The sequence below is a fragment of the Oncorhynchus kisutch genome, linkage group LG18, assembly GCF_002021735.2.
Source record: "Oncorhynchus kisutch isolate 150728-3 linkage group LG18, Okis_V2, whole genome shotgun sequence".
NCBI classification, from domain to species: domain Eukaryota; kingdom Metazoa; phylum Chordata; class Actinopteri; order Salmoniformes; family Salmonidae; genus Oncorhynchus; species Oncorhynchus kisutch.
The window spans coordinates 67,079,962-67,095,234 of NC_034191.2; the positions used below are offsets into that span (position 1 = coordinate 67,079,962).

Below are 15,273 nucleotides of genomic sequence, written 5' to 3' on the forward strand. Positions count from 1 at the left end.
ATTTTGGGGCCGTATGCTGATTACAGGGTTGAGTGGGCGGAGAGAGGGAGGGAGACGGAGGGAGACAGAGGGAGACGGACCACAGCCCACAGAGAGGGAGAGCGAAAATGAGAGAGACGGACAGTTACAGACCACAGTCTGCCTCAGAGAGACGGAGAAGCCAGAAGAGAAAATGACAGAGGGAGAGCTGCCTCTAAGCCTTTGGTCAGAATTCCCAGCATATGGCATGTGCATGCATGGGTGCACGTTCCTCCCTAAATGTGTTCCCAAAATAGTGAGGCTCCTCAAGGGCGTATTTCGCAGCACAGCGACATACCTCCCTAACCTCTCTAGTGACTTCCATGCCACCTCACACAGTCACTCACACCAGCTGGCTGAGGTTTGGTAATGTGCGAATATCGCAGGCTATACGGGGGGTCTCGTGTAGCTTTGGTCACAGTGGCTAAACTCCCCACTATCATTGCCTGGTACTGTGACACCATCAGTGTGCGACGAGGCAGTGGAATTACTGTGGCCCTCTGGGTAATGTAGTCATATAACCTCACTAATCTTACTTGTTTTTAAACTGTGTTAGTGTCATAATATTACTTCATTCACAACGGTTCAGTTGACCAGTGTTCAGTAGTGTTGAACTGTGTTGATGTTTGGTTGTCCAGTGTTCAGTGTAGGTTAACTTTGTGTTCAGTTATCCGGTCCTTGACCTCCTGCTCCAGTCATCTCAGAGGAGCTGATGGTGAATCACTTCCTGCCTGGCCTGAGGTGTCTGAGGACCGACATGGAACAGCTATCTCCTGAACACGAGGTACACACACACACACACACTGACCACAGTAGCTCTCCCAAACTACGTAAAATGACCTGTTTCCCATGCCAGTTAAAGACCAGCTGATTCCTAGACCACTTACCACACAACGTGATGTTGTCTCCAGGAGGGACACTCACCAGGCATACTTTCCATAGCACAGCAGTCTAACTGGTATATTTTCCACTGTGTGTGTCTCCTTTCCTGTTGCAGGTGATCCTGAGCTCCATGATCAAGGAGGGGGAGATGAAGGTAGAAAACAGAGGGATCGGACAGGCAGAGGGGTGAGTACTAACGCACACCACTAAATCACTACTAAAGCACACCAGTAAATCAGTACACAATCACAGTCCTGTGTGCTATGTCTGTGTTCTATGTCGGAGCATTCAAAATCACACACACACAAAACTCTACAAACTCTCCTTGTCTTTATCCGCTGGTTTTCGTCCCACACCATGAGTGCTGTGGACTGTTGGGTCACAGTCATATGATCCTCTGGAAGCCTAGCTGCATTAACAGTAGAGAAACTGCAGCCTTTAGATTCAGGACAGTGGTAAGGAAGGGAGGTTAGGGGGAGGAGAGAAGAGAGCCTGTAAAGAGCATTGGGACTCAGCCATAGTGTGAGGGGGAGTTTAGGGAGTAGTGGAAATCAGCTATTATAGACTGCCCATAGTGTGTCTGTCTTGTGAACATGTGTTTCTGCCCCGTTAAAAACAGACCTGTGTCTGTGTGTATGTGCGCACATGTGTACCCTCTGAACTCTTGAACTCTGAGGCTGTAGCCTAGCAACACAGTCACACCCCCAATGTCATATTGAGTCTTGTTTTGAGATTGTTGGTTTAATCATCATGTTTAATTCTAACTATAGAATCTCTCAGCATCATCATGCACAGTGTTAGAGACAAGAGTTGGGTCTGTTTTAGACTCAAAGTATCTATCAACAACCATGTTACTACACTACGGCACTCAACTCCAGCATTTTACATTACTTTAATTTGACTATTGACCAAATTTAGTTGAAAAGTTGTTCCCCTACAGTTCTTTATCTGCTGTTGTTCAACCAGATTTAGGCAGAGGGGGAAAAAGAGGAACTCTCCTAACTGTCAGTCAGTAGAGACTGTTACTGTTAACGCTTAGGAAACAGCTTTCCATTTACCTGTCCAAATATATGGACGGAGAGACTGAAACAAGAGCAGAACAAAGGAAACAAATGAGCATTTGACAGTTGACACTGTCAATCACTGTATGTTTAGGGAGAGAACGATTGTAGAGATTATAGGGAAAACACTCTGGATGAATGATACTATACTGATTATTTGTGTCCATGCTATATAAGATACAGTATGTGCCATTCTGAAGGTTATATAATATATCTCATTCTACAGTATTATCATCAATATAACCTAATATAAATATATAAAAAATTATCCCCTTTTTCTTGGTATCCAATTGGTAGTTACAGTCTTGTCTCATTGCTGCAACTCCTGTACTGACTCGGGAGAGGCGAACGTTGAGAGCTGTGCGTCCTCCAAAACACAATCCAACCAAGCCGCTCTGCTTCTTGACACCCGGAAGCCAGCCTCACCAATGTGTCGGAGGAAACACCGTACACCTGGCGACTGTGTCAGCGTGCACTGCTCCCGGCCCACCACAGGAGTCGCTAGAGCGGTTTAATCAAGGACATCCCTGCCGGCCAAACCCCTGCTGGGCCAATTGTGCACCGCCCATGGGTCTCCCGTTCGTGACAGAGCCTGGACTCGAACCCAGAATCTCTAGTGGCACAGCTAGCACTGCGATGCAGTGCCTTAGACCACTGCGCCACCCGGGAGGCCCAATATAACTCATATATAAACTTTGGACAGTTTATTAGGTACTTATTAGTTCACCCGGTTCACAAAAATGGTCACGTGGCTTGTTCTATAAAGCAAGCAGACAGGCATCGAGACATTCAGTTACTGTTCAATTGAACGTTAGAATGGGCCAAACAAGTGACCTAAGCGACTGAGTGTGGTGTGATCGCCGGTGCCAGGCGCGAGAGTTCCAGTATCTCAGAAACGGCCGGCTTCCTGGGCTTTTCACACACAACAGTGTCGAGGGTTTACAGAGAATGGTACAACAAACAAGAAACATCCAGTCAGCGGCTGTCCTGAGGGCGAAAACAGCTTATTGACGAGAGAGGTTGAAGGAGAATGGCAAGAATCTTGCAAGCTAACAGGCGGGCCACAAACAGACAGTGGTGTGCAGTACAGTATCTCGGGAAAGCACAACTTGTGGGCCCTTGTGACAGATGGGCTATTGAAGCAGACGACCACACCAGGTTTCACTATCAGCTACAAACAAGAAGGAGCCATTCCAGTGGGCACACGATCACCAACACTGGACAATTGAGGAGTAGAAAAACAATACCCGGTACAACGAATCCCGGTTGCGTCATGTTGATGGCAGTCAGGATTTGGCGTAAGCAGCATGAGTCCATGGCCTCATCCTGCTTGGTGTCAACGGTACAGGCTGGTGGCGGTGGTGTAATGGTGTAGGGAATGTTTTCCTGACACACGTCAGGTCGGCAGGGTAGCCTAGTGGTTAGAGCATTGGGCTAGTAACTGAAAGGTTGCAAGTTCAAATCCCCGAGCTGACAAGGTACAAATATCTGTCGTTCTGCCCCTGAACAGTCAGTTAACCCACTGTTCATAGGCCGTCATTGAAAATAAGAATTAGTTCTTAACTGACTTGCCTAGTAAAATAAAGGTAACATTTTAAAAAAGGTCCCTTGATACCAATTGAGCAATGTTTTAAAGCCACAGCATGTCTGAACATAGAATCCATGCTCTGAAGAATTCCGGCTGTTCTGGAGGCAAAGGGGGTTCCGACCCAGTACTAAATGGGTGTACCTAATAAACTGTAGCTCTCTGTGTGAGGATGATGCACTGTCTAAGCTCTATAATATATGTACACGTTGACATTTGAGTGATTTAGCAGACGCTCTTATCCAGAATGACTTACATAGTGCATTCATCTTAGGATCGCTAGGTGGGACAACCACATATCAGTTGTAGTAAGTACATTTTACCTCAAAGTAGTTATCAGCAAACTCTGTGCTAGTAGGAGAAGACATGCTGGCTAACGTGTTCATTGTGTTTCTGTTCCTGTAGCTCTGTGTCCATTGCTGCTAGTCTGGTTGGTGAAGACGCTAAAACCAAGTTCCTGAGTAAGATGGGTCAGCTGACCACGTCCGGCGCCATGCTGGCCAACGTCTTCCAGAGGAAGAAATGATCTATCCTTCCGCCTGTGGCCCCAGCGCACTACATATCCCATGAGCCTCCAGTGTCCGGGAGCGCTGGCCCAGCCACCAGTGATAGGCCAGGTCAGGGTCTGTTCGAATACCTTCTAGATGCATCCTTCACTCCTCTGTGACTCGAAAGGGGAGAGCTATCTGGCTGAGCCCTAGGAAGGGAGGAAGGAAGGGTGCGCTTTGAACTATTCAATCAGGGCCAGGGTGTATATCAATACTCTGAAGTGACTTCCTCGTCTCAAGGAGAGAAGACGAGATGAGTAGAGGAAGTCATTATAGACTATTGAGATGCACCTAAAGAATTTTAGCTTGCGCCATGTCGGCACCAAAAGCTTTATGAATGTTGCAGTCCAGTCTAGTTAGAATGTTAGTGGCGTTCTATGTCAGAATGTGATTGTTCCGGAACCTTTTGGTGTCAACATGGAGAGGACTAGCTTACTAACTGACGTCTGTATGTTCATGGCTCTGGGGAATCGCCTACTTGAAGTCAAAATCGCCTGCCTTTATTTCGTCACGTCTCTCTCTCTCATTGTTGTTTTGATAGTCTCTATTTTATAACTTATTTATCTCTTAAGACTTTATTCCTCCAAAGAAATGTGCACATCACTTTATCATTCTTTTCTCTTTATTGTGTGTATTTTGATTCAGAGTCGTCTTATTCTATATGATGTACATGATCATCAACACTACCATTCATTGGCTTAGTTTGTTTATGTTGGAAATGTGAAGATGAAGAACACTGATTCCCTCGCTCCATGCCTCCCTCCTTCCTCTTTTCCCTGTCTCGTTCTGCCTCTGCGTGTTGCAGTGTCTCAGCTGGTTCTTATCTAAAGTGGCTGTTCTGATTTGGGTTTTGTTATTTTCTCTTTGGGATATGCTCTACAAGTAAATAACTGTATGATACACTGAAATGAAAAGGACTGTACCCATATTATTATGTACATTTGAAATTGGTGTCATGAAATAATAAAAGACGAAATAAACAATTGTGTACTTATACAGTTCATTTGGAAAGTATTCGGACCCCTTGACTTCTTCCACATTTTGTTATGTTACAGCCTTATTCTAAAATGGATTCAATTGTTTTTTTCCCCCTCCACAATCTACACACAATACCCAATAATGACATAGCAAAAACAGGTTGTTCAAAATGTTTACAAATGTATAAACAATTAAAAACAGAAATATCACATTTACATAAGTATTCAGACCCTTTACTCAATACTTTGTTGAAGCACCTTTGACAGCAATTACAGCCTTGAGTCTTCTTGGGTATGACGTTAACAAGCTTGGCACACCTGTATTTGGGGTGTTTCTCCCATTCTTTGCAGATCCTCCCAAGCTCTGTCAGGTTGGATGGGGAGCGTCGCTGCCAGCTATTTTCAGGTCTCTCCAGAGATGTTCGATCGGGCTCAAGTCTTCAAGTCCAGGCTCTGGCTGGGCCACTCAAGGACATTCAGAAACTTCATTCTGGAAGATTCTCCCATCTCCACAGAGGAACTCTGGAGCTGTGTCAGAGTGACCTCCCTGACCAAGGCCCTTCTCCCCTAACTGCTCAGTTTAGCTGGGTGGCCAAGTGGTCTGACTACTTTAAGTATACACTGTACACCCTGTCTCTGATGGTTATTATGAATGTGTGTGTAAAAAATATCCACCATTGCCATACAATACACAGCTCAAAGTTTCAGCAGGTGTTCAGAGTAGTAAAACTAAGCCCTTGGTAAATAGACAGAGTCCCCCCTCATCTGTCACCCCCCCCCCCCCCCCCCCCCCCCCCCCACACACACACACACACACACACACAGCCGCTACTACTCTAACTTCAAAGAGTGTTATGTCCCTTTGTCTGTCCAGGATTCCAAAGTTCAGTAGATGGGACAGACAGAGTTGCTGGCCCGTAGACTGGTTCAGAGCCATTACAAGTCCTAGCTTCGGTATACAGTGTACTGTAGGGAGTCATGTGTGACGCTACACCCTGTTCTGTCAATATATCACCCTGTCCCCACCCCTCCACAAAGAACAGAATTTGCATATTCACTTTAATATTTAACATTGTTACTGATTACTCACCAGGTGGACAAAAAATGTATATTTTAGGACACTGTACTGCATGGGTAGAAATGAAACATGGAGCATGTTGGTAATTGTCAGCGTATAATAATAATAATAATAATAATACACTGAACAAAAATATAAATGCAACATGTAAAGTGTTGGTCCCATGTTTCATGAGCTGAAATTAAAGAGCCCAGAAATGTTCCATACACACAAAAAGCTTATTTCTCTCAAATTTTGTGCACAAATTTGTTAACATCCCTGTTAGTGAGCATTTGATCCTTTTGTCTAGATATTCCATCTACCTGACAGGTGTGGCATATCAAGAAGCTGATTAAACAGCATGGTCGTTACACAGGTGCACCTTGTGCTGGGGATAATACAAGGCAGCTCTAAAATTTGCAGTTATACAACACAATGCCATAGATGTGTCAAGTTTTGAGGGAGTGTGCAATTGCCAGGATGACTGCCGGAATGTCCACCAGAGCTGTTGCCAGAGAATTAGTTAATTACCATAAGCCGCCTCCAACGTTTTAGAGAATTTGGCAGGATGTCCAACCCGGCCTCACAACCGCAGACCGGGTGTAACCACCCCAGGACCGCCACATCCGGCTTCTTCACCTGCGGGATCGTCAGATGTGTGGGGTGGGGGGGTGTATTAAAGCCCTTTTGTGTGGAAAAACTCATTCTGATTGGCAGTGCCTGTCTCCCCAGTTGGTGGACCTGGCCCCTGAAATGGGTGGGCCCACCGATGGCTGCGCCCCTGTCCAGTCATGTAAAATCCACAGATTAGAGCCCAATTCATTTATTTCAATTGACTGATTACCTGATATGAACTGTATCTTTGAAATTTGAAATTGTTGCATGTTGTGTTACTTAAATTGTGCTTTTCAAAAACCCTAAGTCGCTTTACCGTTGTAGAAATGAAAAGAAAAACTAAAAAACAGGACTCAAAACAAAACGGACTGAACAAAAACATGAATAAAGTGAGGGGTGTGCTCAAAGAAGGGAGAGAGTTGGGGTTTGGATACGAACCCAGTTTAGGGTAAAGGGCGGGATCTGGGTTAGGATACGCACCTGGTGTAGGGTGGTGTGTTTAAGGGTAGGTGTGTTTGAGAGAGAGTATGTGGGTGATTTGAATGAGAGTTAAGCTATGTTTGCAGTGTGTTAGAAGAGGTTTATAAGCCCAACTTTGGTGAATGTTGACTTTCTTGGGGTCCTGTGTTTTTACTTAACTTACTACTGTGTGTGTGGCCTCAATTGGGACTTCTTAGTCATACGACTGACTTTGGCGAGTGTGTGTGTGTGCTGTGGTGACTCAGAAAATCATGTCTGTTTCCAAAGCAAGCAGCAGAAATGGTCTTCAAGTTTCAACCACGGGAACATGGTGCCTCTACGCTGCTGTGTGTGTGTGTGTGTGTGTGTGTGTGTGTGTGTGTGTGTGTGTGTGTGTGTGTGTGTGTGTGTGTGTGTGTGTGTGTGTGTGTGTGTGTGTGTGTGTGTGCCAGTGACACGACTGCAAACAGGATACGGAAGGAACCCTTTGAACTGAGTCCAGCGCTGTGGTCACTATTATGGCAGAAACACACACACACATTCAGTGTGTGGCAGGCCACTAGAGTGCTTATTAATGGAATCCTCCTCTGGCCTTTTCTCCTTTTCTGGTTGTCCATGTTTTACTCTCCCTTTATAAGTGGGTTGCCTGTAGCAACATGCATAACCAATTAATTATTTGCTTTTGCCTTTTGGGCAATGTTTATCCTTACACACACACAGCCAGATGTTTCTGTGGCTTCAGCCATGTTTGGTGTCAGAGGCTAAATTGAAGCGTTGAACTGTTAGCGATATGTTTGGAGTTTAAATTGAGGCATTTTATTGCTATGCTAGTCAGTTCCAGATCCTAATTTCCCCTCTGCTAACTGCAGGGAGGCTCGCCACAAATATGCCTTGCTCAGCGGGAGCTTACGGGAATGGCTGAGGAGAGAGAGGAGGGGGGAAGCAGGCGAGTGGGGGGGGGGGGGGGGGGGGAGTGGGGGTAGCAGCGTGTTTTAATACATACATTTTATACATAAATATTGTTTTTCTGTCATTATAATGCTCTCATCAATGAAAGAGAGAAGCTTTAGTGGCATATTAGAAGGACTAACAACGTACATTCGAGTGTAGGCTAATACCTCTTAACAGAAACAAGAGCAACAAACCATCATCCATATACAAACATACACTGAACTAAAATAAATGCAACAGGCAACAATTTCAAAGATTTTACTGAGTTACAGTTCATATAAGGAAATCAGTCAATTGAAATAAATTCATTAATATATGGATTTCACAACTAGGAATATAGATATGCATGTGTTGGTAACAGATACTTTAAAACCACTCAGTATCTGGTATGACCATTTGCATAGAGTTTATTTATTTTTTATTTAACCTTTATTTAACTAGGCCAATCAGTTAAGAACAAATTATTTTTTACAATGACGGCCTACCAAAAGGTAAAAGGCCTCATGCTGGGACGGGGGCTGGGATTAAAAATACAAATAAATTCAATATAAATATAGGACAAAACACACATCACAACAAGAGAGACAACACAACACTACATAAAGAGAGACCTAACAACACAGCATGGTAGCAACACAACATGGCAGCAGCACATGGTAGCAGCACAAAACATGATACAACCATTATTGGGCACAGACAACAGCACAACTGGCAAGAAGGTAGAGACAACACATCATGCAAAGCAACAATAACTCTCAGTAAGAGTGTCCATGAATGAGTCTTTGAATTAAGAAATTGAGATGTCCAGTTTGAGTGTTTGTTGCAGTTCGTTCCAGTCGCTAGCTGCAGTGAACTGAAAAGACACACAGCTTTGTGGACCTTTTACAGAATGTGACTGGCAGAACTATCAAGGCGAGACCCAAATGCAGACACAGGAGGCAGATGGTTGGAGTCTTACATTGTTTATTAATCCAAAGGGGTAGGCAAGAGAATGGTCATGGATAGGCAAAAAGGTCAAAACCAGATCAGAGTCCAGGAGGTACAGTGTGGCAGACAGGCTCATGGTCAAGGCAGGCAGGTACAGAGTGGCAGACAGGCTCATGGTCAAGGCAGGCAGAATGGTCAGGCAGGTGGGTACAAAGTCCAGAAACAGGCAAGGGTCAAAACCAGGAGGACTAGAAAAAGGAGAATGCAAAAAGCAGGAGAACGGGAAACCACTGGTTGACTTGGAAACATACAAGATGAACTGGCACAAAGAGACAGGAAACACAGGGATAAATACACTTGGGAAAATAAGCGACACCTGGAGGGGGTGGAGACAATAACGAGGACAAGTGAAACTGATCAGGGTGTGACAACAACGGGTGGAGGATGAGGGCTGCAGTAAGTATCTCAGATAGGGGGGAGTGAGGCCTAAGAGGGTTTTATAAATAAGCATCAACCAGTGGGTTTTACGACGGGTATACAGAGATGACCAGTTTACATATTATAGTATAGAGTGCAGTAATGTGTCCATAAGGAGCATTGGTGGCAAATCATATGGCTGAATGGTAAAGAACATCTAGCCACTCGAGAGCACCCTTACCTGAGTTGATCAGGCTGTTGGCTGGAATGTTGTCCCACTCCTCTTCAATGGCTGTGCGAAGTTGCTGGATATTGGAGGGAACTGGAACACGCTGTCGTACACGTCGATCCAGAGCATCCCAAACATGCTAAATGGGTGACATGTCTGGTGAGTATACATGTCTGGTGAGTATACAATTGCTTCCAGCAATTGTTTACAGATCCTTGCGACATGGGGCTGTGCATTATCATGCTGAAACATTAGGTGATGGAGGCGGATGAATGGCACAACAATGGGCCTCAGGATCTCCTCACGGTATCACTGTGCATTCAAATTGCCATCGATAGAATGCAATTGTGATCGTTGTCAGTAGATTATGCCTGTCCATACCATAACCCCACCACCACCATGGGGCACTCTGTTCACAATGTTGACATCAGCAAACCGCTCGCCTACAAGACGCCTGCCATATGCCCGGTACAGTTGAAAACAGGATTTATCCGTGAAGGGCACACTTCTCCATCATGCCAGTAGCCATGGAAAGTGAGCATTTTCCCACTGAAGTCGGTTATGATGCCGAACTGCAGTCAGGTCAAGACTCTGGTGAGGACAACGAGCACGCAGATGAGATTCCCTGAGACTGTTTCTCACAGTGTGCAGAAATGATTTGATTGAGCAAACCCACCGTTTCATCAGCTGTCCGGGGGACTGGTCTCAAACAATCATGCTGGTGAAGAAGCCGGATAGGGAGGTCCTCAAATCAAATGTAAAAAATGTATCACAGTGTAGCGAAACGCTTGTGCTTCTAGTTCCGACAGTGCAGTAATATCTAACAAGTAAAAAGTAATCTAACAAATTCCCCAACAACTACCTAATACACACAAATCTAAATGGGTGAATGAGAATATGTACATATACAGTGCCTTGCGAAAATATTCGGCCCCCTTGAACTTTGCGACCTTTTGCCACATTTCAGGCTTCAAACATAAAGATATAAAACTGTATTTTTTTGTGAAGAATCAACAACAAGTGGGACACAATCATGAAGTGGAACGACATTTATTGGATATTTCAAACTTTTTTAACAATCAAAAACTGAAAAATTGGGCGTGCAAAATTATTCAGCCCCCTTAAGTTAATACTTTGTAGCGCCGACCTTTTGCTGCGATTGGGGTATGTCTCTATCAGTTTTGCACATTGAGAGACTGACATTTTTTCCCATTCCTCCTTGCAAAACAGTTCGAGCTCAGTGAGGTTGGATGGAGAGCATTTGTGAACAGCAGTTTTCAGTTCTTTCCACAGATTCTCGATTGGATTCAGGTCTGGACTTTGACTTGGCCATTCTAACACCTGGATATGTTTATTTTCGAACCATTCCATTGTAGATTTTGCTTTATGTTTTGGATCATTGTCTTGTTGGAAGACAAATCTCCATCCCAGTCTCAGGTCTTTTGCAGACTCCATCAGGTTTTCTTCCAGAATGGTCCTGTATTTGGCTCCATCCATCTTCCCATAAATTTTAACCATCTTCCCTGTCCCTGCTGAAGAAAAGCAGGCCCAAACCATGATGCTGCCACCACCATGTTTGACAGTGGGGATGGTGTGTTCAGGGTGATGAGCTGTGTTGCTTTTACGCCAAACATAACGTTTTGCATTGTTGCCAAAAAGTTCCATTTTGGTTTCATCTGACCAGAGCACCTTCTTCCACATGTTTGGTGTGTCTCCCAGGTGGCTTGTGGCAAACTTTAAACAACACTTTTTATGGATATCTTTAAGAAATGGCTTTCTTCTTGCCACTCTTCCATAAAGGCCAGATTTGTGCAATATACGACTGATTGTTGTCCTATGGACAGAGTCTCCCACCTCAGCTGTAGATCTCTGCAGTTCATCCAGAGTGATCATGGGCCTCTTGGCTGCATCTCTGATCAGTCTTCTCCTTGTATGAGCTGAAAGTTTAGAGGGACGGCCAGGTCTTGGTAGATTTGCAGTGGTCTGATACTCCTTCCATTTCAATATTATCGCTTGCACAGTGCTCCTTGGGATGTTTAAAGCTTGGGAAATCTTTTTGTATCCAAATCCGGCTTTAAACTTCTTCACAACAGTATCTCGGACCTGCCTGGTGTGTTCCTTGTTCTTCGTGATGCTCTCTGCGCTTTTAACGGACCTCTGAGACTATCACAGTGCAGGTGCATTTATACGGAGACTTGATTACACACAGGTGGATTGTATTTATCATCATTAGTCATTTAGGTCAACATTGGATCATTCAGAGATCCTCACTGAACTTCTGGAGAGAGTTTGCTGCACTGAAAGTAAAGGGGCTGAATAATTTTGCACGCCAAATTTTTCAGTTTTTGATTTGTTAAAAAAGTTAGAAATATCCAATAAATGTCGTTCCACTTCATGATTGTGTCCCACTTGTTGTTGATTCTTCACAAAAAAATACAGTTTTATATCTTTATGTTTGAAGCCTGAAATGTGGCAAAAGGTCGCAAAGTTCAAGGGGGCCGAATACTTTCGCAAGGCACTGTAAGTATATGGATGAGCGATGGCAGAGTGGAATAGGCAAGGTGCAATAGATGGTATAAAATGCAGTATATACATGTGATATGAGTAATGTAAGATATGTAAACATTATTAAAGTGACATTATTTAAAGTGGCATTGTTTAAAGTGACTAGTGATCCATTTATTAAAGTGTCCAGTGATTGGGTCTCAATGTAGGTAGCAGCCTCTCTGAGTTAGTGATTGCTGTTTAGCAGTCTGGTGGCCTTGAGATAGAAGCTGTTTTTCAATCTCTCGGTCCCAGCTGTGATGCACCTGTACTGACCTCGCCTTCTGGATGATAGCGGTGTGAACAGGCAGTGGCTTTGGTGGTTTTTATCCTTAATGATCTTTTTGGCCTTCCTGTGACATCGGGTGCTGTAGGTTTCATTGAGAGCAGGTAGTTTGCCCCTGGTGATGCGTTTTGCAGACCGCACCACCCTCTGGAGAGCTTTGCGGTTGGGGGCAGCACAGTTGCCGTACCAGGCTGTGATACAGCCCTACAGGATGCTCTTGATTGTGCATCTGTAAAAGTTTGTCAGGGTTTTGGGTGACAAGCCAAATTTCTTCAGCCTCCTGAGGATGTGGATAGGGGGGATGCTCCCTCTGCTGTTTCCTGAAGTCCACAATAATTTCCTTCGTTTTGTTGACGTTGAGTGAGAGGTTGTTTTCCTGACACCACACTCCGAGTGCCCTCACCTCCTCTCTGTAGGCTGTCTCGTCATTGTTGATGATCAAGCCCACTACTGAAGATTGAGTTGGAAGCGTGCATGGCCACGCAGTCATGGGTGAACAGGGAGTACAGGAGAGGGCTGAGCACACACCCTTGTGGGGCCCCAGTGTTGAGGGTCAGCGAAGTGGAGATGGCCCGTCAGGAAGTCCAAGACCCAGTTGCACAGGGCGGGGTTGAGACCCAGGTCCATCAGCTTGATGGTGAGTTTGGAGGGTAGAATGGTGTTGAATGCTTAGCTGTAGTCCATGAACAGCATTCTTACATAGGTATTATTTTTTGTCCAGATGGGATAGGGAAGTGTGCAGTGTGATGGTGATTGCGTCATCTGTGGACCTGTTGGGGCGGTACGCAAACTGAAGTGGGTCTAGGGTGGCCGGTAAGGTGGCGGTGATATGATCCTTGACTAGCCTCTCAAAGCAATTCATGATGACAGAAGTGAGTGCTACGGGGTGGTTGTTATCTTTGCCTTCTTGGGTACAGAAACAATGGTAGCCATCTTGAAGCATATGGGGACAACAGACTGGGATAGGGAGTGAATATGTCTGTAAACACACCAGCCAACTTGTCTGCGCATGCTCTGAGGACGCAGCTAGGGATGCCGTCTGGGCCAACAGCCTTAACACAGGGTTAACACGTTTAAATGTTTTACTCACGTCAGCCACAGAGAAGGAGACGGGGGGCGCAGTCTTTGTTAGCGAGCCGTGAAGGTTGCACGGTATTATCCTCAAAGCGGGCAAAGAAGGTGTTTAGTTTGTTTGGAAGCATGACGTCGTGGTCTTGCGGTTGTGAGGACACTTGGACGTAATGCCAAATTCTCTAAAACAACGTTGGAGGCGGTTTATTCTCTGGCAACAGCTCTGGTGGACATTCCTGCAGTCAGCATGCCAATTGCATGCTCCCTCAAAACTTGAGATATCTGAGGCATTGTGTTGTGACAAAACTGCACATTTTACAGTGGCCTTTTATTGTCCTCAGCACGAGGTGCACCTTTGTAATGATCATGCTGTTTATTCAGCTTCTTGATATGCCACACCTGTCAGGTGAATGGATTATCTTGGCAAAGGAGAAATGCTCACTAACAGGGATGTAAACAAATTTGTGAAAATATGTATGTAACATTTTTGGGGATCTTTTATTTCAGCTCATGAAATATGTGACCAACTCTTTACATGTTGCGTTTACATTTCTGTTCAATGTAGTTGTATATCTGTTTATTCAGTGTGTGTTTGGATGTACCGTACAATTTCAAATATGACGTCACCGATGCAACACATCCCTGCATCTTTGCATCATCATTATCAGAAGCCAAGTTTGTGGTCTCTGTCAGAGCTGACGTGGTGAGCAGAGCTCTAGACTTAGCTCCAGTAGGTTCCATTGTGTCACAGAAACCTGCAATGACTGAGTTACAACTCCAAACATCACTGTCTGTTCTGTGTTCCTGGAATTAGAACATTAAGTTCTACCAAGTTCCAGAGAACGCCTCCAGGAAATATTCCCCCACTCTCTCTCACCTAGTAAAAGAAAAAAACTTAACAAAAACAAAAGCGGAAAGCCTCTGAATTTGCATGTGAGGTTCTGCTTGTCCCTGGCAGCGGGAGAGGAGAGAGTGACGCAGAGCTGAGTAAAGGTGAAGAAAGCCTTCCTTCTAAAATAAAGTGACGGTTATGCAAATATTAAATTACACCTGACGGCTTCGAGGGAGAGAGGGAAGAAAGGTAGGCAGGGGGGGGGTTAGAGAGGATAGATGAGGCTGTTACAGAGGATCCCCAAATATCACTCACCCATTTTGTGACATATCAGAGGAAGTCCAGGGTGCAGGAGGGAGACAAGGTGAGCAGCTGCCTAGTGGTGGCTATTCAGCAGCCTGATGGTCTGGGGGTAGAAGCTATTGGCCAGTCTCACAGTCATGGCAATGAATACATTACATTACAACCTTCCTCACAAAATGCCATGTTAGTTTAATACAGTGGAGAGGAAGAGACAGACCAGATTTATACAATTATGTTTATTTCAATTGATTATATGGGTTAATTTACATTGTGAAACAACATTAGGGTCTACTTTAGGTGTGAGACTCAAACCATTGAACTTTTACAATATGTCTGAGGCAATCAACACACACGGATTATTTTATTCAATGGGGAGGGAGGAGTTTAGACTATGAGAGAATCTTAATTGCATGCTGTCTCTCCTCGTCTCCTCAAAACCCATTGGAGGAGAAGGTCAGAGGGGCGGGATCTTCCCCAACTCTCTCTCCGGTAGTGCTAGTAAATTTACTGT

The 15,273-nt window shown here is 44.7% G+C and overlaps 1 protein-coding gene across 14 annotated transcripts in view; it reads left to right on the plus strand.

Moving 5' to 3' along the window:
- relch (RAB11 binding and LisH domain, coiled-coil and HEAT repeat containing) overlaps window positions 1-5,097 on the plus strand; it is a 40,953-nt gene extending 35,856 nt beyond the window's left edge. For all 14 annotated transcript variants that reach the window (XM_031796527.1, XM_031796530.1, XM_031796537.1 and 11 more), the window contains 3 exons: window positions 714-802; window positions 1,016-1,086; window positions 3,952-5,097. In XM_031796527.1, coding sequence (XP_031652387.1) covers window positions 714-802; window positions 1,016-1,086; window positions 3,952-4,072 — 281 coding nt within the window. In that variant the 3' untranslated portion in view covers window positions 4,073-5,097. The remainder of the gene's footprint in view (window positions 1-713; window positions 803-1,015; window positions 1,087-3,951) is intronic.
- The last annotated feature ends 10,176 nt before the right edge of the window (window positions 5,098-15,273 follow it).